This window comes from Lynx rufus, unplaced genomic scaffold (assembly GCF_022079265.1).
Source record: "Lynx rufus isolate CCGP_SWC_20201006 ecotype Redwood Valley unplaced genomic scaffold, mLynRuf1.p SCAF_4, whole genome shotgun sequence".
NCBI lineage: Eukaryota > Metazoa > Chordata > Mammalia > Carnivora > Felidae > Lynx > Lynx rufus.
The window spans coordinates 164,963,555-164,988,954 of NW_025814856.1; the positions used below are offsets into that span (position 1 = coordinate 164,963,555).

Here is a 25,400-nt window from a genome sequence, read left to right on the forward strand (position 1 = left end):
AGCTAGCTACAGTCTCTGGTTCTCTCCATCCACTGCAAATCACTGTTTTGTGTGTTAATCACTGTACCTGATACTTTACATATCTTATGTAATTCTAAGTATTTTATTTTATTCTAAGAATCAGGTAAGGTAGATTGTAGTATTAACTTGAATACAGTTGATGAAAAGAAGGCTAAGAAAATTTGGTGATTTGTTCAAGTTGCATAGCCAGTATGGGACAGAATGGGACTAGAACTTAATCTTGTCTTTTCATTACACCATCGGTTCCCACAGCTGGCTGTGCATCAGAGTTCACCAGGAAGCTTCTTATCAAAGCTACAGATTAAAGCCTCTGCTTTCAGTAAGAAGTTGAACTGGAACTGTTGAATCCAGTATAGGCATTAGGGCAGGTGCAGTCTTTGATTGGGAATAGAACTGTTTTCTTCAGGTTGCTTATTTTGCATAACAGATTTTAAGAGCCTTAGGTTAAAAGAGTCCTATAATTTTACGGTGCAAAGGGACTTTACTTTAGATAGACTGTCATGATACATGAGGTACTTGCATTTTCCTCATGAACAGCCAGAACCTGAAAAAAATTACCACACTGAAAGCAATCCAGAGCAAAGGTAAAATATCCTTTAACATGGGCAAATAAACAAGTAGCTGTTTTACTGCTATTGGTTTTCCAAGCACTGACACATTGGCCTGTGGTTTTAATTGTCGAATCCTTCTAGTTTTCGTTCAGCGCCATCCATGTATCTATCTTGTCACATTTGAGTCTTTGCTAACGGCATGCACAGGGGTCCTAAGTAAATAGTTGAGAAGTTCTACTTGGTTATTTAGCAGACAGTGGCTGTGAACTTGGTAGATGATTCACAAATGTCCCGAAGGGTCTAACATAGCCGTTCTTCTCTTTCAGGAGATTGAAGATGACTCTTCAGCGATGTTAGGTCTATAATGGGAAGTGTCACAGCTCGATATTTCTGTTACGGATGCCTTTTCACATCTGCGACCTGGACGGTTTTGCTTTTTATTTATTTCAACTTCAGTGAAGTGACTCAGCCACTTAAGAATGTGCCCATCAAGGGGTCCGGGCCCCATGGCCCTTTTCCCAAAAAATTCTATCCCCGTTTCACTCGAGGCCCAAGTCGAGTGTTAGAGTCACAGTTCAAAGTAAACAGAATTGATGACATGATAGATAATCATGTTGAAGATCCAGAAAAAGGCAACACGAAATTCTCTTCTGAATTGGGTAAGTGTGTTCGACTTCTAGTAGCATGTCAGAGTATTTAATCATTGGAGCTTTAAGCTCGCTCGGTTCTTCGAGTCATGTGTTGCAGAGGGGATTAGAAATGGGTCATTTTCACCCACCAATTTATTTTGTTAATGAACTCGCTGAGGTTCTAGGATTTTGCAGACTCAGTGGGGAGTTATATTCTAATTTACTGTTTCTGACTTCAATATTTTATGAGGACTTGGGAGAAAGTAATAAGGTCCAGAATAGAAAACAAAGAAAAGAAAGAAAGAAAAATTAAGTGACTGGAAAGAAAATGGAACCTATGGGGGAGGATTTTAATTGTTAGCATTATTTAATAAGGGAAAGAAATGGTTGAAAGGTAACTTGACTATATATAACATATTTTGAAAGGCAGAGTTAATTAAAACAGAACATAAACCATTGGGTTTAGAGGTAAGCTGAGATTACTTATATCTAATAAGATTTCTACTTATAAGAATTGTTAAGATGCTGGAGTATATTAAATATAGGAGTTTATAAAATCTTAGTATAAAAGAAACTTTTTTCTTCAGAAGTTATATTCTGTTCAATCTGGAAGTGAGAATCTACTGTATATGTCTTTTGCACACTGTAATTCTGGAGTCCTGGTTTTAGCAGTTTTATTTTAAGGGATAAATGAGCCATTTTGGTTACCGTTAAAACTTAACAAAGAAAGAACTTTAATCTTGTCCTTAGAAATCTCAAATAATAAGTAATGTTAGGAGTAAAAGAGATTTTGAGAGATTGAAAGATCCACAATTAATAAAGGAAAGGTTAAAATAGATTCTTTTTTCATTTGATCATAGTTTCAAAGAAATAAAATCTGTTTCTAGGACTTCATGATTTTCTAATACATGCAGTTGAAAGTATTTAAATGACAGGAGGAAATGGAAACTAATACCTCAATTTTCATAAAATAGACTTTCAGACCGCTGTATAGGCCTTTTAAAAGCATTAACAGGAAAGTTTCTAGCTTCTTTATGTACTCACCGTCATTTTGGTAAAACTTTGCAGGCATGATTTTTGATGAACGTGATCAGGAGTTGAGAGACTTGGGCTATCAGAAACACGCCTTCAACATGCTCATCAGTAACCGCTTGGGTTACCGCAGAGATGTGCCCGACACCAGGAACGCCGCGTACGTTTCTCGCTTCTCGCTAGTGTGTGCGCCTGCGTTTTAATGACGTGGTGCTGTTAGGGGCAGCGTCGTAAGTCACGGGGACGGTGTTGATACTTTGCAGTTTGACTTCGGTATTCAGGACACTAGACCACTTAAGACAGATTTCCGCTCCGCCTGCCTTGAAGCCCCGTGGGCTGAGATTGTACTAACAGCCTTCCACGGCTTGCTGCTCCCTTGAAATTTAAAATCATAGGGAAAAGCAGGGAGGTACTAACCGCATATAATTAGATAACCTTCTGAGCATAAGTTCGTTTTCGATGTTTATTTATTGGATTTGTGGTCAAGGGATCAAAAATCAGTGAAGAATTTTATTCATCATCTCACTTTTCTGTCTTCATTATCTTTGTTGCTTCGAAGGCTTTTCATTCATGTGGTTGGCCAGCCCGTCCATAGACCTTTTTGAACACCTTTGTTTTCTAGACACTGTATTAGGTTTGGAAATAAGCAGAGTAAGGTGCAGTCCCTGGATCACAGGGCTTAGGATCTAGCAGGGGAGTTAGATAAGAAATCGAGTAATTGCGGTGGTAAATGAGGGCTGTGGTAGGAATTGGTGAAGTGGGGACCCCCAAACCAGAGCGGTCAGGGAAGGCCTCATTGAGATGAGCAGTGTACAAGGGACACCTCCCGTGCCTGGGGACACCTCCCGTGCCTGGGGGACACCTCCCGTGCCTGGGGGACACCTCCCGTGCCTGGGGGACACCTCCCGTGCGTGGGGACACCTCCCGGGCCTGGGAGACACCTCCCGTGCCTGGGGGACACCTCCCATGCCTGTGAGACACCTCCCGTGCCTAGGGGACACCTCCCGTGCATGGGGGAAACCTCCCGTGAGTGGGGACACCTCCCGGGCCTGGGGGACACCTCCCGTGCCTGGGGGACACCTCCCGTGCCTGGGGACACCTCCCGTGCCTGGGGGACACCTCCCGTGCCTGTGAGACACCTCCCGTGCCTGGGGGACACCTCCCGTGCCTGGGGGACACCTCCCGTGCCTGGGGGACACCTCCCGTGCCTGGGGGACACCTCCCGTGCCTGGGGGACACCTCCCGTGCGTGGGGACACCTCCCGTGCCTGGGGGACACCTCCCGTGCCTGGGGGACACCTCCCGTGCATGGGGGAAACCTCCCGTGAGTGGGGACACCTCCTCCCGTGCCTGGGGGACACCTCCCGTGCCTGGGGGACACCTCCCGTGCCTGGGGGATACCTCCCGTGCCTGGGGACACCTCCCGTGCCTGGGGGACACCTCCCGTGCCTGGGGGACACCTCCCGTGCCTGGGGGACACCTCCCGTGAGTGGGGACACCTCCCGTGCCTGGGAGACACCTCCCGTGAGTGGGGACACCTCCCGTGCCTGGGAGACACCTCCCGTGCGTGGGGACACCCCCCGGGCCTGGGAGACACCTTCCGTGCCTGGGAGACACCTCCCGTGCGTGGGGACACCTCCCTTGCATGGCAGACAGATGGAGTTGGTACACTGCTTGGAAAGGCACTGACAGCAGTTACTGTGGCTGTAGCAGAAGAACACCAGGAGGCCAGGGGTAGCCAGGGCCCAGATGTGAGAAGGCTTGTATGCTGCACGAAAGGACAGGGAATTCTAGATTTTATTCTGTAAGCTGGTGGTTTTTTATGATTGTTGCTTAAAGCCACCCAACCCTTTTTATCACATAGTTGCTCGATAGAAGCTTTTCTGTTATCCTGATTTATGTCCTGGTTTACTCAAGTGTTTTTCTAAAGTTGGGCAAAAAATAGTTTTCAGATACAAAGTTTTATATTATTTTCTTTTGAATGTTTATCGTGGAGAAGCTGATCATTAGCTTATGAGTGCTACATTAAAAACCTATAGTGGGGCGCCTGGGTGGCGCAGTCGGTTAAGCATCCGACTTCAGCCAGGTCGCGATCTCGCGGTCCGTGAGTTCGAGCCCCGCGTCAGGCTCTGGGCTGATGGCTCGGAGCCTGGAGCCTGTTTCCGATTCTGTGTCTCCCTCTCTCTCTGCCCTTCCCCCATTCATGCTCTGTCTCTCTCTGTCCCAAAAAAATAAAAAAAAAAAAAAAAAAAAAAACAAAAAACAAAAAACCTATAGTGATTTCTTACAAATAACATGTTTTTATGTAAGCTCTGTACCAAAAAAGAAAAAAAATCATTTTTAAAATATTGACCTAAAAATAAGCGGAGTAGCAGGTATTGGAGGGAGGAATTATTGAAATGTAAAACTCTTGAGTAAGACACGTGATGTTTTCTTCAGTGGTTTTTTTTTTTTTTTTAATTTTTTTTTTCAATGTTTATTTATTTTTGGGACAGAGAGAGACAGAGCACGAACGGGCGAGGGGCAGAGAGAGAGGGAGACACAGAATCGGAAACAGGCTCCAGGCTCCGAGCCATCAGCCCAGAGCCCGACGCGGGGCTCGAACTCACGGACCGCGAGATCGTGACCTGGCTGAAGTCGGACGCTTAACCGACTGCGCCACCCAGGCGCCCCTCTTCAGTGGTTTTTAAAAAACTGTCATTACAATGTAGGAAAGAGGCTGAACAGGGGCAGTTAATGTTGAGTGAATAACGACCTAAAACATTTGAACCTTCTAAGATGTCGCCTTTTCTCATACATGCCTTTACAGATGTAAAGACAAGTCTTACCCCGCGGACCTGCCAGTCGCCAGTGTCGTTATCTGTTTCTACAATGAAGCCTTGTCTGCCTTGCTTCGTACGGTGCACAGCGTTCTAGACCGCACGCCAGCCCAGCTCCTTCATGAAATCATCCTTGTGGATGATGACAGTGACTTTGGTAAGGGCCGTTGCAGTTGATGCCATGGGATCTGGGCTGTTGATCGTGGCCGTGTGCGCACCAGCGTGAGCATGAGTGGAGCTGACTGTCGGGATGGGTGGTGGACAGGACCCTCGTCCGCAGAGTGGCAGTGGGGTCAGCAACAAATAATGTCTGTCGATTAGAGGAAACAACATTGTCTTTGTGATCGTTTTCAGACTGTGCCATTTAAGTTTGGCCCTTGAAATTTTTCCCTTGGCTTATCTTTAAGCAAGTTTTTTTTAATGTTTATTTACTTTTGAGAGAGAGAGAGGGAGAGAGAGACAGAGAATGAGTGGGGGAGGGGCAGAGAGAGAGGGAGTCACAGAATCTAAAGCAGGCTCCAGATTTTGAGTTGTCAGCACAGAGCCTGATGTGGGGCTCGAATCACAAGCTGCGAGATCATGACCTGAGCTGAAGTCGGATGTTTAAGCGACTGAACCACCCAGGTGCCCCCCTTGGCTTATCTTTTTAAAAAATTGTTCTATTTCAGAATAACTATAGATTAGTAACAGCAAGTTACAAAGAGGTCTGTTACCTCTTCCCCCCATTCCTCCCATTCCCCCCATTGGTTATTTCTGACGTAACGCTGGCCCAACATCCAAACCAGGAATTTGTCCTTGGCACAGTGTGTGTACGCAGTTCTGTGTCATTTTGTCCCCTGTGTAGGTTCCTGGAGCCACCGCTGCGATCAAGATACAGACAACTCCCTGACCACAAAGATCTCCCTCATGCTAGCTTTTAATATTCACACCACCCACCTCCTCGACCCACACCATCCCTGATCCCCGGCACCCCTAATCTCTGTGATTTTGTTTCTGTCTCTGTGATTTTGCCATTTCAAGAATTGTTACGTAAATAGAATCGTGCAGTTTGTGACCTTTCGAGATGGGCTTTTTTCACTCAGCATAATGCCTTGGCTTATATTTATCTAATAAGTCTGTTACACCGACCGTCCCCAGATAAAAGTGGATTGCTTTGTGATAGCTCTTAGATGATCCCTGAATGCCAGTGTTTTATGATTCAGTACGTATATTACCCACTTTTCTTTTTTAAATTTCTTATTGAAGTATAATAAATTTTAGTGTTATGTTAGTTTTCGTTGAACTACATATTGATTAAACAGTTCTGTACATTACGCGGTGATCACCACAGAAAGTGCAGTCCCGTCGGTCACCGTACGATGTTATCACAATATTACTGCCTATATTCCCTCTGCTGTACTTTTCATCTCTGTGACTTACTCATTTTTTTTTAATGTTTATTTATTTATTTTGAGAGAGAGTGAGTGTGTGCATGCACACGAGTAGGGGAGGGACGGAGAGAGAGGGAAAGAATCCCAAGCCTACTCCGCGGTAACAGCACAGGGCTGGATCTCAAAACTGTGAGATCACAACCTGAGGCCAAATCAAGAGTCCACGCTTAACTGACTGAGCCCCCCAGGGGCCCCAGGATGGAAGGCTTTTTATTTACGCTACTCATTCGGCTCTCAGCTACCTTGAGAGAGGTTATGTCCTCGTTTTATAGAGGAGGAAATGTTAAGTAATTTGGTCAAGGTCCCATAGCCGTTACGTGGTAGAGTTGAAATTAAACCTCTAGTCCACGTAGCTCCAAACCTTCTGTTCATTACGGCAAGCTGCAGAGGTATATTAATAAATTGTATGCCAGTTACATATTTTTCATGACCCCAGTGTTTATTAAGCACCTCTTACCAACAGCAGAATTGGTCTACCAGTTAAATATACAAAGTGAGGAAAGGTACACTGAGCCCAATGGGAGCAAACTACTTAAACCTTGGTAAAAATATTCAAATAGCACAGGAGAAAATTTAGGAAGGTTAATAGAAAACAAAACTTAATTTCAAAAATGAATGATTAAAAAAGCAAGAACGTGAGTCTGGACCAAATAGGATGTTGGCTAAATAGTCAGTTGTAGAATTGATGGTGCCGATATTTTGTTTTTGTTTTTTTTGATTTTTTTTTAGAGAATTTTTTTTTTTTCAACGTTTATTTATTTTTGGGACAGAGAGAGACAGAGCATGAACGGGGGAGGGGCAGAGAGAGAGGGAGACACAGAATCGGAAACAGGCTCCACGCTCTGAGCCATCAGCCCAGAGCCCGATGCGGGGCTCGAACTCCCGGACCGAGAGATCGTGACCTGGCTGAAGTCGGACGCTTAACCGACTGCGCCACCCAGGCGCCCCCGATGGTGTCGATATTTTGTTTAAATTTGTGGTTTTTCAGTTTGTAGCTATTTTATCTAAAAGCAAAAATTCATGCTAACTTACAATGGTTTATCTACTAACAATGGAAAGAATTACTTCTTAGATGATCTTTGAAGTTATGAAATTGAAAGGTGAATGACCTAGAATGTATAAAAATTATTTAGTGCACTTGGAAGGTGCTAAATTAGTAAAAGGACATGTTTATTGTTGTTATATAATTTTTGGTAGGGGCAGTAGAAGTTGTGTCGGCTATTCTGAAATGGAATAATAGCTAATAAATTACGTTCAAACAAAAGACATTTGTATCTCGTTTTTTGGTTTTGTTTTAAACCTGATTTATGTGTAGTCAGCTGAAAATTGATTCACTCCAGGTACTCATTTCAGACCTTCTTTATGCAAAGCATTGTGTTAGTTGCTGTGGAAATACAAGTAAGTCTACAGGGTAACTATTCTGACTAGTGTTTCCATTCTTATCCTTCATGTTTTCCTTTCTCTTCCTCAGGAGATAAGCTGCCATGCTTTTTGAAAATAAAGCAGCAGTGGGGCGCCTGGGTGGCGCAGTCGGTTCAGCGTCCAACTTCAGCCAGGTCACGATCTCGCGGTCCGGGAGTTCGAGCCCCGCGTCGGGCTCTGGGCTGATGGCTCAGAGCGTGGAGCCTGTTTCCGATTCTGTGTCTCCCTCTCTCTCTGCCCCAAAAATAAATAAACGTTGAAAAAAAATTAAAAAAAAAAATAAAAATAAAGCAGCAGAAGATTCTGTAATATTTACTTGATAATCTGTTGTTGCAAGTACCAGGTGCAATTTTAGAGTAGCTGTAAAAAACTGTCTTTGTACATGTCTCATGTGGTTTTACTATGGGCTCTTTATTTTCAGATGATTTGAAAGGAGAACTAGAAGAATATGTCCAAAAATACCTCCCTGGAAAAATTAAAGTAATAAGAAACACAAAGCGTGAGGGACTGATTCGAGGAAGGATGATCGGAGCGGCCCATGCTACAGGTACAGCTTCCTGCCACTCTTCTCGGTGGGTGTTGAGCGACAAGGGCTTTGTCCTTGGAGCCTCATTCTGCAGAGATCGGTTAAAAAGTGAGTATCTTGGGGCGCCTGGGTGGCGCAGTCGGTTAAGCGTCCGACTTCAGCCAGGTCACGATCTCGCGGTCCGTGGGTTCGAGCCCCGCGTCGGGCTCTGGGCTGATGGCTCAGAGCCTGGAGCCTGTTTCCAATTCTGTGTCTCCCTCTCTCTCTGCCCCTCCCCCGTTCATGCTCTGTCTCTCTCTGTCCCAAAAATAAATAAACGTTGAAAAAAAAAAAAAATTAAAAAAAAAAAAAGTGAGTATCTTAAATGGACACTGTCAGGAGAGACGAAGCTCGTTCGCTTTGGGAAGGGCCTCTTCGTAACGCCAACCCCTGCTGTCCCCAGACGCAGACGCCACGGAGGGGGGCTCTGGAGTCCAAGCTGATCTGTTTTCTTGGGGGCCCGTACTGTGAATTACTGCTCTGCTCCTCAACGTAGGTTTGGGTGTTGTTTAACTTCCATAGAGAAGAGTCCAAGAAAAATTGTAACTGAGCTTCTGTGTTTTTTTTTAATACAACATTCAAACTACGTGTACCCAGACTGTTTGGTTTGAATTGTGCCAGTGCTTCCTTACTACGAATACATACCGCTGGTGATAGGGCATCATGGTTTTCCTTGGAGAAATGGGCTATAATATTAAATACTGACTTACAGGGGCACCTGGCTGGCTCAGTCAGTAGAGCATACAACTCTTGATCTCCGGGGTTGTAAGTTCGAACCCCACATTGGGTATGGAGATTACTTAAGAATAAAATCTTTAAAGAATAAAAATAAATAAAAAGCAACTTACAAAACTCCAAAGGTACCTTCTTCAAAATTCCCTCTCAGTCCTTCTGATTCCATCAAAGATAAAGCCTCCATTTTACTGATATATCTTTAAAACCTTTCTAGCATATACTAATCTACCCTTTTAAAAAGAAAGAACAGGTGTTAAGTTTCATCTTCACCAGAAAATCTGGTTAGTCCTCAGTTATACTGCATCGGTTCCGTTATATTTTTGTGTGTGGGTGTAGGGTTACCTCTGTAAGGTTAGTGATCTTGATAAAATTTTCCCGTTAAAATTTATTTAAGTTAAATGAATCAGTTTTAAGATGTTATATATATAATATTGCAGGTAGTTGCATGGATAAGGCCAAAAAACAAACAAACAAAACCATGAAGGTAATTTGAGAATTCTGGAACTTTGGGGGCGGGGGGCATTCCCTCGTAGCGACATCTCCTACGTTCCCTGTATGCCTCTTGCATCAAGTTAAAAATGCAGGATAAAAATCTTTATGGTTTTTATTTTACTAACTAGAAGAAAGGCTACCCCATCGGCTCATGGGGGCCACTTCAGCCAACAAGGTTGGGGAATTGGAAAGACGGGAAACAAACAGGAATGAGAATGTGGCAGCTGAGTGGCGACCTCAAGGGAGAAGGGAGCGCGTGTCACTGTCGTGGCAGTCACTGATAATTGCAGTCACGTTTCCGAGTCACCAGTGAAAATACGTTCTCTGTCCTCCGTTGACTGAGGCAAGGAAATGTACCCTACGTTTAGAGGTAGTTTGATTTCAGTAATTGTAATAAAAACATCCACACACAAAGGGCCACTGTCCTTGCACCACACTCCTTACCTTTCTGTCCTGAGAACAGAATTGGTCCCGTGAGACTTGGAATCTCGTCACCGAGCAGAGTGAGTGTGTTTGCACGCGTTCCACACTCACAGCAGTGGCTTCAGGCCCGGCTCGCGACCAGCTCCTCCCCCCACCTGCAGCAGAGGACGGGTGTAGCTGTGGGGCTGGAGGGCGGCCGGTTGTATTGCACGTCGCACGCTCCAAGCGGCCGCCTGTCGTTTGCCTCCTCAGGAGAGGTCCTGGTGTTCCTGGACAGCCACTGCGAGGTGAACGTGCTGTGGCTGCAGCCCCTGCTGGCCGCCATCCGGGAGGACCCGCGGACCGTCGTGTGCCCCGTCATTGACATCATCAGTGCGGACACGCTCGCCTACAGCTCGTCCCCCGTCGTGCGCGGAGGGTTCAACTGGGGGCTGCACTTCAAGTGGGACCTCGTGCCCCTTTCTGAGCTCGGGGGACCGGACGGAGCCACCGCACCCATCAGGTGAGACTCCTTCTGCAGATTCGAAAACTCCTATCGGCGCTTCTTCCAAAGAGGAAAAAATATTTTAAAGGTAATCCCTTCTTTGCAGGGAGCAGAAGCGTTACAAACTCGAGTGCTTCCCGAATTTCATACGTCACGCCCGCTGCTAAGGGAAGATGGGTGGCTTAGGGTTTCCAACCTAGCAAGGCAGACGAGTAGGATCGGCAGTCCTGGGCGTAACCGTGTGGCACACTCGAGCGGCGCGCCCCGTTTTCACGTTGATTATCGCAGTTCCCTGTGTCGTCTACTTGCCTTCGGGTCTCTGCTCGTGTGTGTGGCGCTGGGAAGAGCGTTAGCCGTAGAAGCCGTTTCTGTAATTAGGATCTTTAGGGTGGATTCCTGCTGCACCGTCGCAGGTCGCAGCGTGTGAATTGTTTCCAGTTCCCTTCATATTCTCAGTATTACACATCTGCTTATATGTTATTCCTTGTTTTCTGTTATAAATTTCTCGTGTAGACTTTAGAGGTTTGTCTGGGTTTCTGCTTTTTAATGTCTTTGGACCTACGGTTTGGGTTTTCTTCCTGTGGAAAGATGGCGTAGGTAAGAAGTACACACGCAAATAGGCGTACTGTGCACACGACTTAATGAATGGCTGTGATCTGAACGCCTGTGCTGTCACCCGGGTCCATGGACAGCAGCTGGCTGCCCTCTGGACTCTTGTTCTGGTCCACAGCCCCCGCCCCTAGATGGGTCATCACCCTGACCTGGTCCCTGGTAATCATTTCCTCGCTTTCCTTTACTTTCACCACGTCTGTGTGCGCCCGTGAACAGTACAGTGTAGTGATTTGCCTGTTCAGGGGCTTCGTATAAAAAGAAGCCATTGGACTCATTTTGTCTTGCTTCTTTTGCTCAACATTGCTTGAAAAAATTCCTGTGTGGGGGCTCGTGGGTGGCTCAGTCGGTTGAGCATCCGACTTCGGCTCAGGTCATGATCTCGCGGTCCGTGGGTTCGAGCCCCGCGTCGGGCTCTGTGCTGACAGCTCGGAGCCTGGAGCCTGTTTCAGATTCTGCGTCTCCCTCTCTCTCTCTCTCTCTCTCTCTCTCTCTCTCTCTCTCTCTCTGCCCTTCCCCTGCTCATGCTCTGCCTCTCTCTCTGTCAAAAATAAACATTAAAAAAATTTTTTTTTTAAATTCCTGTGTGTCGCAGTGTGTAGCTGTACTTTATACAGCAGTGCAAGCGGTCACGTTCTGTTACTATGTCATAACCTATTTATCCAGTTTGCCAGCGATGGGGAGGCTGGTGGTTTTCACTTGTTTTAACGTCACAGACGGTGCGGTTACCAGTGTTGTTATCCATGGCTGCTGGTGTACAAGAGTGAGATCGCCTGCTGGGAGGCCTGACTCGCTTCTGCCTTTAGTAGAACCTGTGTGCCCCACACCCAAGGGACTAGAGTGCCGGTGGCTCCTCAGCCGGCCTTTGGATGCTTGCCAGCTTGCTGTCATCTGACCCACATGATGGAGGGGAGACCTTGGCCGGCTCCAGGGGCCTGGCGCGGTCTTGTGGCAGAGTGTGGCCGTCTTGTCCCTCAGGCTTTGCATGACAGTCTGGTCCACGTCCTGCTGATTTCAGTGAGCCCAGGGGTAGGTGCGACCCACCCTCCCCTCTGTCAGGAGCAGGGCTGCGTCTGGGGACGTCCCTCAGTGTTTCCGGTCTCTGCAACCTCATGTCCTGTGGTCGGAGGCACACGGTAGTGGTCCCTCCGCCTTGTCCTGTCCTTTCGGACTGTCCGTGCTGTTCTTTGGGAGAAGGTGAAGCTTGCGCAGAGCGAGACGACGGAGCCCCGGCTGCCGTGTGTCCTCAGTGTTGGTGCACTTGCCAGTTTTTGCCTGTTTCATCCTCTTTATCAGCATTGGTTTTCGTCGTTTTTTTTTTTTTTTTAATACTTTAAAAAAGATTTTTTTAATGTTTATTTAATTATGATATAGAGAGAGACAGAGTATGAGCGGGGGAGGGACAGAGAGAGAGGGAGACAGAATCCCAAGCAGGCTGCAGGCTCTGAGCTGCCAGCACAGAGCCCGACGCGGGGCTCGAACTCACGAACCGCGAGATCATGACCTGAGCCCAAGTCGGACGCTTCACCGACTGAGCCACCCAGGTGCATCCCCCCCCTTTTTTAAATACTTCTCATCAAAGACGTGTATTCAGTAACAAAATAGTACACTTAGAATGAAGAGTGGCTGACGACCCTTTCCTCTCTCTTCCCGGTCCTTCTCCCCAGAGGCCAGTTCCTGTAACTATTTTTATTTTGGGTCTTCTGTTTCTTGCTTCTTTAACTCTAGACGATGGATGAACGTACTCCTGTCTTCACTGTCAGACTGACTTAGATCCTTTTCTGTGGGAAGAGCGAAGATTCTGCTCATTTACGTTCAGTGCCTTCTCTGTCGCCCGGCTGTGGAGTGTGGTTTTTGTTACTGTATTGCTTGGAGAAAGCTGTCACTTGCTCACTTTGAGAGCATCACCTGACACTCCTCCTTGTGCAGCGAGGACATCAGGACCCTTTCTCCTTGTGCCACTTTCCCCCAGTTTCTTCCCCTTTCTAACGTGAGCTGTTGCACTTTTATGATACCAGGGTTGCAAACTGCTTAGGTTGGATGTTTAGATTTAAAATTGTCATCCCTTTTCCTTTTCTAATACATGTATTTAAGATGATAAACTTTCTTACAGGTTTGGCAAATTATGACATATCATTTTTTATCATTCACTTTAAAATATTTTCATCATGAGGTCTTCTCTGCCCCATAGGTTATTTAGCACTACATTTATTATTTTCCAGACATATGTGGGTTTTGTAATTGTATATTCCTGGCTTAATTACACCGTGGTCAAAAACTATTCTGTATTGTAACTCTTTGAAAATTGATGAGATTTGCTTTATGGTTAAGTGCATGAGTAAATTTTGTAAATGTTTCTTGTGTGCCTGGAAAATGTTTTCTCTGGTTGTTAAAAATGGGATTCTGTATTAGTTTGGTCAAGTTTATTGTATTATTCAAATATTGCATACTTTGTTTAAAAAAATTTATGGAAGTGTAGCTGACATATAGTATTATATTAGTTTCAGGTGCACAGCTTAGTAATTCAACAATCCTGTACATTACACAGTGCCCACTGTGATGAGGGTTGTTATACTTTTATTTTTTAATTTACATGTTATATCGGTTTTTAAATGTGGTATATTATGGGGCGCCTGGGTAGCTCAGTCGGTTAAGCATCCAGCTCTTGATTTCAGCTCAGGTCATGAGTTTGAGCCCCACATGGGGCTCTGTGCTGACAGTGTGGAGCCTACTTGAGATTTTCTCCGTGTCTCTCTCTCTGCCCTTCTGCTTGTGCTCTTTGTCTCTCTCAAAATAAATGAGTAAACTGAAAAAAAATATATATATGGCATATTAAAGTTTCCCACTACAATTGTATATTTATTTCTCCTTGTAGTTCTTTATATGTTTTCTTCATATATTTTGAGCCTGTCTTAATGGATGTATGAACATTTAGAATTATTAAATCTTCTGGTAAATGAAACCCATTTGTTCCAGACTTTCAGAATAGTAAAACTTTTGCATTATAGTGTGACATTAATATGACTGTTGTAGCTTTGTTTTGATTAATATTTACATTGTGTAACTTCCCTTTTGTTGTCAGTCTTTCTGGGGTCTTATATTTAGATGTGTCCCTTGTAAGCAGCATGTAGTTGCTTTTCCATATTATGATTTGTTGTTGAACCAGCATGAAAAACTTCCTTTAATTTAGTTGCTTGCATTCAATATTACTTGTATTTTGTGTTTATGATTACAGTGCTACTATTTGCATTCTATCTGTTTTTTTTTTTTTTTTTTCCTGTTCTCTTTCTTTTGGTCTTGAGTTTGGATTTTTTATTATTCTGTTCCCAGCTGCCACCCTGTTATTAGATGTTATACATTCTTACATACCGTTCTTTTAGTGACTACCCCAGAGAGGATACCATACATCCTTGATTTATCAAAGTGTGACATAAATTGGTATTTCAAACAATGCAGGGATCTCAGAATATTCATTCTCCAGTTTATACCCCTCGTTATATTGTTGAAAAGTGTGTGTGTGTGTGTGTGTGTATTTTAACTGTATAAGACGTTTTTTATATGACCATTATTCACATGCCTATGTATTTCCCTTTTTATGTTACTCTTTATTCTGTCTCCATCTGCAAACTCCCACCTGGGATTATTTTCATTTTAAATGTACTTTCTTTGGTCAGACCTTCTGGTGATTACTCCTGTCTTTTTGTAAGAATGTGTTCATTCCACCGGTACTTGGAGGTGTAACTATATGGGGTGCCCAGTTCTAGGTCGGTGGATAGATTGTTTTAGGACTTTGAAGGGGTTACTCAAGAACGTGTGGCCTCTGCTGTTTGTGGTGAGAAGCCAGCGGCAGTCTTAGTGACAAAGTCTTAGTGACAGAGGAATTTCTTCTCTTGGTCAGAAGCGTTTTCAGATATGCCTAAGTTTGGTTTCTTTTTTGACTGTGTCTATCCACCTGCCAAATTCTGCATTCTTTTACCCTTGAATGTATTGAGCAGTTATTTTAAAGTCTCTGCCTGAGAATCACATTATTCGAAACCCCTACACAGGGGCGCCTGGGTGGCTCAGTCGGTTGAGCGTCCAACTTCGGCTCCGGTCACGATCTCACGGTTTGTGGGTTCGAGCCTCATGTCAGGCTCTGTGCTGACAGCTCGGGGCCTGGAGCTGGTTTCGGATTCTGTGTCTCCCTGTCTCTCTGACCCTCCCCCTTCATGTTCTGTCCTCTCGGTCTCAAAAATAAACATTAAAAAAAACTTTAAAAGAGAAAAAAAACCCTGAACATCTGTCTCTGATGTAGATTGTTTCTCTTGTTTTTCTTTGATGTGATTAATCTTCCTGATTGCCTGGTGGTTTGTTTGGTTGCTTATTTTTGTTTGGTGAGAGACCTAGTCATGAAAAATTATGGAAACACATTCCTACCTGGGACGGTTTTCCCCCTGCAGAGAGACTTTGCTTCACTTCAGGCAGGCAGCTTGGGATGCTAGAATCCGCCATCACCTTAACCCCGTTACCGGAAGTGACGCAGCTGGAAAGCGGGCAGGAGTCTCTCTGAGGGCCAGCCTCCTTCAGAGTCTCTCATTCAGTTTCTCAGTCCTGACAGTATTGACGTTTTGGGAAGTCCCAGAGACTTCCGTGTGATGGGTGCTCTGTTGTGCGTTTTAGGAACTCTGGCAGCATACCTGGTTTCAGCCCATCCGATGCCAGTAGAAATCCGCCCCTGACACACACACACACACACGTCCCATTGTGACAGCTAAAAATGTCTCCGGACATTAATGGAATGTCTGGGGACAAATCGTCCTATTTGAGAGCTACTGGCCTAAGCCCTTTGATCAGTTTGTCTGGTCTCCCCCGGCAGGCCCTGGAGTCCGGTTTTTATCCCGGTGGCTCTGTGAGCCTGTCAGAAGGAATGAATTCACTTCAGGTGTATTTCTAATAACAGTGGTTATAATTTCAAAAGTACTTTTGTTGCCTAGAAAAGCAGCCTTCATTTGCCAGATACGTAGTATATATCATTGGCAATCTAGAAAATTCAGTTATGTGGCCCAGCTCATTCCCTGATGTTAGAGAAAACACTTCATAATAGTTCATCGTGTTTTTGTTAGTGATGTTCCAAAGGCACACTGAATTTTTTAAGACAAAGACAGTAGTTAATTGAGTCTGTAGAATTGGTACAGAAATTATTTCCTTTTCTAGGTCACCGACAATGGCTGGAGGATTGTTTGCCATGAACAGACACTATTTCAATGAACTTGGACAGTATGACAGTGGCATGGATATCTGGGGAGGAGAAAATTTAGAAATATCATTTCGGGTAATTTTTTCATGTCTAGTTATTAACTCTGTGTACAGTAGAATATAATTTTCATCTACAATCCCATATTTTCTGTAAATTCTCTTTGATTACCTTTGTTAACAAATTGTCCTTAATGAATGCTACTTTATCGTAATCTGTGATCTGGAGAATATCCACTCAAGGTGTGGAAAGCTTTTAAGCAGCCTTATTTTATAAGAATTCAGAAGGGAAGGCTGTGATGAATGGGTATGATTTCAGATGTCTAAATGTGCATTTAATCTAGAGTTTTGTTGCCAGTTTATTAATCTTATTTGCTAACCTTATTTACTACCCTAATATATATATATATGTTTAGCGTGATCAGATTTCCCTGATTGGCTAAGACCATCCTGGTTCACCCCAGATCTCCCAGGAAAAGTACTAATAATAGCTCTGCATTCCACTTTCAGAAGTAGCTAGTGGGAGGCCTCATACATACAACTACCTGCAACCTGAGGAAGGAATTCATTTTTCATAATCAGTCCTCCTCTCCAACTGCTAAAGTTGGAGAGATGATGGTATAGTTGGGGTCTGGGGCTCAGGGAAGTGGAGGAGGTGGGGTCAAGGCAGTCTTTGCAAAGGACAGAACGAGGGCAAGGGCGAGCACGCAGACTTCCGAACTTGCAGATGTCCCCACCCCAGTCCCCACGGCAGGATCCCCATCCAGATAGTACGTGTGCGTGTGTCCTTTTGTCTTTCTGCAACGTATTGACCAGAATGTTTTTAAAAGGCAGTTTTTCCTACATAATCTTTAGAATTTTAAACATGAAAGGAATAACATATCATTAATTCAGTCTTCTTACTTTGGAGATAAACTAATGGAGTCCCACAAAAACTAAAATACCCAGATAATCAAGGGCAAAATTTAGACCAGAACTAAGATCTTTTGAATCTTAACCTGGAGTTATTCTGTATCTTTCATTATTTGTGTGTATATACATGTTATTAAAGTACCAGTAAACTGAAAGGGGACCCGCCAGTAAGCATTCTCTCCCTAAGTCCTGAGGATCAAGTTCCTTGATCTGTTAAAACAGCAAAGTATATGGTAAGTGTGATTTTAGACACACGGTAGTAAAAGAATATTACATCATTTTAGAATTTAGTGTCTTCTTAATCATAAAGACATGTTTTTCAAGGTACTCTTTGACGGTTCTGTAAGACATCTTGCAAAGTTGCATGAACACCTATCTGATAATTTCATGAAAATGCATACATTGATTTCATAGCAGTTGCAGGCAACTATTAATACATATTTTGCCCCGACCAGATCTGGATGTGTGGAGGTAAACTCTTCATCATCCCGTGCTCTAGAGTCGGACACATTTTCCGAAAAAGGCGACCGTATGGCTCTCCTGAAGGCCAGGACACCATGACCCACAACTCCTTGCGGCTGGCACATGTCTGGTTGGATGAATACAAGGTGAGGTTACGTTGTTTGGTCAGAGGGGTCGGCTGGGCGGCTGTGCGTCTGCGGGCGGCTCTGGTTACCTGCCTTTTCATTCTGGCGCATTTCTGTTGGGACAACCATGGGGCCTTCTCTCCCTACATTTCTTTTCTCTCTCGTTTTCTGTTGTGACTCTTCTTTTAATTTTCCAAGTGACCACCCTGTAAAAGGAGATTCGGCCGACACCAGAAGAAGTGTTCTCTTCGGTGTCTTTGTTCCTCTCCTGTGACTCCTTCTCTTTGCCCCTTGGGGTTCGTGTGCCGGTCCTGCCACTTCCCCGTTCGACTCTGCACATGCAGGATCGTACCTCCCACTTTCTCTTCCGCTGTGCACACCCTGTGATGATTATTTCCTTGGTCACAGCTTTACTGAGGAATAATTCACAAACCATTTTATCACCCCTTAATCTCCCACAGCCCTAGACAACCACTAATCTACCCCCTGACTCTCTGGATGTGCCTGTTCTGGACACTTCCTACAAATGGAACCCTACAGGACATGGCCTATTTTGTGACCATCCTATTCAGCGTGGTGTTTTCCGGTTCATCCATACCGCACCATGTGCCGGTACTTCATTCTTTGTAATCCAATAATACTCCCTGGCTGAAGACACCACGTTTTATCCTTTCATGAGTTGTGAAAAGTGCTGCTGTGAATACTTGCATACAGTTGTTTATAAACAGGCGTTTGAGCATCTACTCCGTACCAGGCTCCGTGTTAGGTTTGGGGGAGTCAGTGACGAAGGAGGGAATGCACAGTGACGACACCGTGCATTTGGGGTATGGAGGTACATGCTGTGGGGGTAATGAGAACCAAGCAGATCACCGCTTGGGACCGGAAGTGCGGGCTCCTGGTCACGCCTCTATCACACCGCGTGTCTCCTCCCTTGTCCCTCTTCTAGACTCTGAGCTCCTTCTCCACAGTCACCAGCTTGGAGTCATACTGTCTCCTGGCGGCCCTCAGACCCACCTAGATCCCGGCTGCCCTCCTAGGAGGATGCTGGGCCGAAGCTGTTTTCACAGTCAGATTAATACAGGACTTGCCCCTTTCACCGTGTCGGCGTTGCGCCGATGGTGCAGGAACGGTGGAGTGGTGCAAAAAATTCCACTAAATCTTGGCAAGCTCGGAGTGCCGAGACGTGGCGGACAGAGCACTTTTCACTGCACACCGAAGCACCGTGCTTGTGGCAAGGAAAAACGTGTGCAGCTGTTCGACTTGTGAGCTGGACTGATCACTTTTACATAAATGGAGAAAAGAGTGACTCACAAACCATGGTTATTTCTGTTTGGATATTTGGCAGATAGTCTCAAAAATGAACCAACTGACCCTCTCACTTCGACAGACAGCATTTGTTGCCAATGATAAAATTCAAGCTTTCAGGTGAAAAATTACAGTTTTGGAAAACTTGTATCCACCCCTATGAGCTTACTCGCTTCCGGTACTTAAACGCTTTTCTGAGGAGATTAGGAATATTTATGAATATAATTCTTAATACTGAAATTTGTCATCATTTGAAAGAACTTCACAACCCAGCAGAAGCAGATCTTGGATGGGTAAAAGATCCAGTCACAGAGCAAGACAGCAGATTTTAACCCAACAGTAGGAAAGCTCAATGATACAATTTAAAGGTTAGCTACGATGTGGAATGTGAAGGGCTAGAGTTCTGGTATAATATCAGAAAAGAATAGCCATAATTCTCTGAAAATGCTATTAAAATACTCCTTCCATCTCAAACTATATGTTTTCACATGCTCCTATTTTTAAAAATGTATTTAACCAGACAACATATAATAACAGGTTGAATGCAGAATTGAGAATTCAGCTGACTTCTTTCTAGCCAGACATTAAAAAGATTTGCAAAACTGTAAAGCAATGTTACTGTTCTCATTAAATTTCTTGTTCAAAGCATGTTTATGTTCATAGGTAATGAGTTATTTTTAAAGAGTTGACAAATGTTTTCACGTCTCTCCTGGTAAACACGAGCAGATGTAACTCACACGAACCTCCCCAGAGTCTTTGCTAATCGTTAAGATCATAGTCCTGACAGAGTCGGAGAACTGCCCCCTCATGTGCAGCTTCCTTGATTCTGGGATCACATTTTTACATGCGTTGCCAATTCTGAGGTTCGGACATTTCCTAGAGTTTAAAATGTCTCCCCATCAACGACGGACCTAATCGGTAACTTCATGTTGACATCTTCTGGCAACGTGAAGAAAACACCAGCGTGAAAAATACTTTGGCTCTTTAAGACTCAGGTACAATTGATACTACTTAATTTTAAACAAAAAGGCCATTCCCTTATTTTTCGTTTTTCTTTTTAAAATTCAGGAGCAGTATTTTTCCTTAAGACCTGACCTGAGGACCAAAACTTACGGAAACATCAGTGAGCGTGTTGAACTGAGGAGGAAGTTGGGCTGTAAATCATTTAAATGGTATTTGGATAACATTTACCCAGAGATGCAGATATCTGGGCCCAATGCCAAACCCCAGCAACCCATTTTTATCAACAGAGGGCCAAAACGTCCCAAAGTCCTTCAGCGTGGAAGGGTAAGGAAGTAATCTTATCAGTGTTTTATTCAAAGTTGTATGAGAAGACAAATGACATTTTAGACTGAAAGTATCATTTTAGTGATAGACGTTAGCTTGCTTCCATTGCATTCTTTCTGTGGGAGCTTCCTCCGCTCGGAGTGAGACCTTAGGAATGTTCCTGTCTTCACTGTTACCATTAACACCCTTCACCTGCCAGCATTCAGGAGCACACGATTCTCAAAGTGATAGGCTAGCTGCCGAGAGGGTGGACGTCAATGTGACTATGCGATATGCAAATAAAAGCCACAGGAGAGCGTAAAGCTCCCTGGGCAGAGTCCGGTCCCAAAAGAAAAGAAAAGGAGAAATGGGGTCGCACTCTGCTCTGTGGCCGCAGCTCGGGAACTGACTCAGGAGAGCAAGTGAGAGATGGGGCGCGTCCCTCCAGTTCACACCCAGTGTGTAAGGACCCATGTGCTGCGCAGGAACACCCATGAGCGGCCACGTTTCTTTTGAAGTTCTTTTTCCTTCCTCCCTTTTTTGAGAGAGAGAGACAGCAAGCAGGGAAGGGCCAGAGAGGGAGAGTGGGAGACCCAGAATCCGAAGCGGGCTCCAGGCTCCGAGCTGTCAGCACAGAGCCCGACGCGGGGCTTGAACTCACGAACTGTGAGATCATGACCTGGGCCGAAGTCGGATGCTTGACTGACTGAGCCACCCAGGCGCCCCCGTTCTCTTTTATTTCTTAAGGAATTTCTTCACGGTTTTACATCACTTTTAAAGTTTAGGGGTCTAGCCGTAAAGTCATACCTTTTTCCTGAATCATTTCTTAGAATTTGCTTTCTGAAAGTGTAGCTACTCTGTTGCACAGTTTTCTCTTCTTTTGTGTTCAGAAGAAGGCACTTGTCAGGATCTTTCGTGATGCCTACTGTTCCTCAGTGGCTAAAGTAAGCCTAGAGCTTTCCCCTTGTCCTCTTTATGAAAACAAAACCACCTTTTGTTTTTAAAGTAAAAACACAGCGTATGCCCGTGTAGTTGTAGCCCTTTACCCAAACTGCATACTCTTTGCTGCTTTTCTGGGTCTCCCCTGTGCTGTTCCCGATCTGTGTCTCCCTCCAGTTTAGCCTGTATATTTCGTTCAGTTACGTGCTGTCTGGTCGGTACCTTTAGTCTTATTTCCTTGATTTCATTTGAAGGTTCTTGAGGGCAGAGAGGTTTTAATTTCCTTCCTCCCCTAGAATAGATTAGTAAACCTATATTTTTAGAATTTCTACTTGGCATTGCCTGCATATACTGTTAAAACTGCCTTTAACCTTAAAAGTCTACCGTGACACCCTTATGTACTGAAGCTAGAATTAAGGAATAAAAAAATGCTTATTTTCTTAGGACCTTTGAAATTCATACCTTTGGAGTAATCGATTCGCATTTCATCTAAAACCTCCTTATCTAGCATCTAAGGCATCTTCTGACAAGAGTGATCTCTCCTTTTACAGCTCTATCACCTCCAGACCAACAAGTGTCTGGTGGCCCAGGGCCGCCCGAGTCAGAAAGGAGGCCTGGTGGTGCTTAAAGCGTGTGACTACAGTGACCCCGGTCAGGTGAGCGATGGCTCTGGGCTCAGCCAGTCCTTGGAAGGTGTCCTTCCCAGAAGGGAACTTGCCCGAGGTCACGCCTGAGGAGGGAGGGGTGGACGTGAAGATTTTAATCTGACTTTTCTTAAATGAGATGGTTGGAGTTGGGAATGACTTTAGAGATCACGTAATGTAACTATTTTTGTCTCCTTTGTACATTTTTCCTACCCTCGGTCACCGTCGGGAACGTTATTCGTACGTTGCAGTTACACAGGATAAACAGAAGTGTGTGAAGGTCAGAAGGGGCCGAGGCAGCGCGCCTGCCTTCTGGGCGAGGACATTAGCTCTGCGGTGGATGGGTCTGTAGTGTTGTCTCTGAAATCCAATCTCCCTGCGTTTTAGTAGTGCCTCAGGGAAACCACAACAGAGTATCCTTTGTGTCATTCGCATAATCTGTTTGTGCGCCCTTTCAGTGGTATTGAAGTGGACCTAAAAATAAGCAGAAGACTTATGTCAGTTTGGAACGGTCATTTCAAGCTGTTCTGGATCTGGTAACAGGCTAATATAGTCTTAGAGTCAGTCTCAAGACTGCCGCACTCAAGATGGGTCACAGGGAAGTGACTTTCTTGTCCACTTGAGTGGCAGGGATGGCGTCACTCAAGACCAAAAGGATATCGGGCTTTTTAGATAGCATGTGCCCTTTGAAAGTTCACGCAAGACCTTTCATTTCTAGGAGAGCTCATGTACACTCTCCCAAGATGTCGTACACACCGGAAAACGGGATTTAAAAGGGGTTTTATGCTGTGTGTGGGTATCAGGGTTGTGGACACTGAAGTCTTTAATTACAGTGGTGCTTCAGGGGGTTAGGTCACAGCAGGATGACATCACAGATTTGTACTAATACTGTATCCAGGAGCCACATGTAGCTCTTTAATTAAAATGAAGTAAAATTAAGTCACACCAGCCACATGTGGCTCCCATGTTGGACGACACAGATTATAAAACATCAGCATCGTTGCAGAAAGTTGCACTTATAGAATGCTTCGTGTTAATAGAGAGCACACGTACATTTTGGGCTTAGAGGTAGGAACACTAATTGAGTACAACTATTCAGAGAAGAAAATATATTCCTTTTGGACTTAGTGATGGTGCAGGTCGGAGAATAACTTACTCATCGCACTTACCCAGTCCAGCCAATCTTTAGGCCTTTGTTCCTGAAAATAACGTGAGAGACCATAAAGGAGACGATCCTGAAGGATCTGCACATCTGAAGAAAACCCTGCTTCCGGGCCCTCAGGTGAAATCGTCACCTCGGTCCCAATGGCATCATGGTCTGGGATCAGAGTGCCATTTTCCACAGGGCAACGAGATGGACCGGCTCCTGCGCGCGGGCACAGCCCAGTAGAGGCCTGTCTCTGTCCGCAGGAGGCCACGCTGCGGGCTCGCGGGGCTCCTCCTGTGCTCATGCCGTCCAGGAAGGAAGGGCGCCGTGTAACTGTGAAATCCTAGGATTGGAAAAGGTCTGCCATCTTCAGTTAATTTGGCCAGTTAACAAAACGGAACCACTGTTTCTTCCTGGGATTGAACTTCCTTCTCCCGTGTCCGTCCGCACATTCCATTTTCAGATAGCTGCGCTGACGCTGCCTCCACGTGACCCGGGTTCACTGGTCTTTCCCTGCTTTATGAGACCGCACGGGACAACGCCGTTCTTCCACATACGCGTGACCTGTTGTGCGGGCTGAATTTGAAAATCCAAGGCAGACCTTGGAGTTGTGATCTTTTATTTTCTTCTTTAGGTCTGGATTTATAACGAAGAGCACGAGTTGGTTTTAAATAATCTCCTTTGCCTGGATGTGTCAGAAACTCGCTCGTCGGACCCACCCCGACTCATGAAGTGCCACGGGTCGGGAGGGTCCCAGCAGTGGACCTTTGGGGTGAGGAGGTGGCTTAGTGAGGGGGGGGGGGGTGCGAGGAGACAGAAGGGGCTGAGGGAGGGAGCGTGACAGATGGGGTGCCCCTGCGTAAGTAAACGATCGTGGATGTCTCACCTGGCTTCAGGATCTCTGGGACTTTGCCCCGTTCTGGCAGTACGTCTCTTCGGGTAAAGCAGCTAACTGGTGATGTGTTCTTGCTGCCTTGTTTTCAGAGGAGTAACCGGCTGTACCAGGTGTCGGTTGGACAGTGTCTGAGAGCAGTCGACCCACTGAGTCACAAAGGCTACGTCGCCATGGCGATCTGTGACGGCTCCTCTGCACAGTGGTGGCGTTTGGAAGGTTAAAGTGGCTGCTGTGCCGGAAGACGGTAATCCATCAGCGTCGGCCTCCCCTGTAAGGCGTGAGGCCTGAGAAGTTGCTGGTACAAGAAAATCCCTGAACTGATCTCCCAGTTAAGTAGAACCATTTTTGAGAAGGTGGGACAGCAGATACACTAGAGACTGGAGCCCAGAGTGGTCATCAAGGGAGTGAGGAAGTATGTCTTACCAAGACATTAGCATCATTTCTGAGCTGCTAAGGAATTTCTTGCTTATGGTGAGAAACTAGAATACAATTTTAACTCTATAAAGGGTCAGGTATGTACAGAAAGACAAACCCAGGAAATTGAACAGAAATGTCAAACTTTTATTTATGCTTCTTTTTAATCCCTTGAATAATGGAATGGCGTTTGTCTGATCAGGAACTTGTCATGATTTCCTTTTTTAGAAGGACTTCATAGGAAACAGATTTTTTTTTTTTTACTCCTATTATCATGTCTTAAAATAATTTTAAACAGACTGAATCCACATTGCTTTTAACTTCAGAAGGCCTCATTTATAAGATTATATATTTAAGAGGCAGTTAACTGTTATAAATTATTTTGATGAACTATGGTACTATCTACATTTAAAATAAAGGGTTCTTTTGATGATTTACCTGGGACTTGTCTGCTCTTCTTGGGTTGGGGTCTCTGGTCCGTGTGGTGCTGTGTACGTGTCACACGGTGAGCAGGATAGCTGGTTCAGCTGATGAACCAATAAGCAAGGTCGCGGCCCTGACCCCAGGAGTGGCCCCATCCCTTAGCTTGAACTCTGTGAATTTGACGTTGAATGTCTGTGAATTTGGATAGTTTCCATTAAAGCTGCCTATGAATCATCCAGGAAGAGTTGTTAAATAGGCAGTTGGATATAGAGGTCAGGATCCCATAAGATACATCTTAATTAGAAATATAAATTTAGATTACTGATTCAATTTCTTTGCTGGTAACTGGTCTGCTCAAAATTTCTATTCCTGCCTTTATCCATTTCTTCTGAGTTGTCTAATTTATTGGCCTGTAGGTTCTCATA

At 44.8% G+C, this 25,400-nt stretch overlaps 1 protein-coding gene across 2 annotated transcripts in view; it reads left to right on the plus strand.

Annotated features, from left to right (window-relative positions):
- Window positions 1–24,989, plus strand: part of GALNT11 (polypeptide N-acetylgalactosaminyltransferase 11) — a 45,063-nt gene extending 20,074 nt beyond the window's left edge. Inside the window, exons 2-12 of one of the 2 annotated variants that reach the window (XM_047095916.1) lie at window positions 899–1,231; window positions 2,270–2,393; window positions 5,042–5,208; window positions 8,325–8,450; window positions 10,371–10,620; window positions 16,405–16,522; window positions 17,811–17,963; window positions 20,316–20,534; window positions 22,004–22,108; window positions 23,878–24,015; window positions 24,228–24,989. In XM_047095916.1, coding sequence (XP_046951872.1) covers window positions 937–1,231; window positions 2,270–2,393; window positions 5,042–5,208; window positions 8,325–8,450; window positions 10,371–10,620; window positions 16,405–16,522; window positions 17,811–17,963; window positions 20,316–20,534; window positions 22,004–22,108; window positions 23,878–24,015; window positions 24,228–24,359 — 1,827 coding nt within the window. In that variant the 5' untranslated portion in view covers window positions 899–936 and the 3' untranslated portion in view covers window positions 24,360–24,989. Of the gene's footprint in view, window positions 1–898; window positions 1,232–2,269; window positions 2,394–5,041; window positions 5,209–8,324; window positions 8,451–10,370; window positions 10,621–16,404; window positions 16,523–17,810; window positions 17,964–20,315; window positions 20,535–22,003; window positions 22,109–23,877; window positions 24,016–24,227 lie in introns of those variants that run through there. The other variant, XM_047095917.1, reaches the window with a different exon arrangement.
- Window positions 24,990–25,400: the final 411 nt, after the last annotated feature.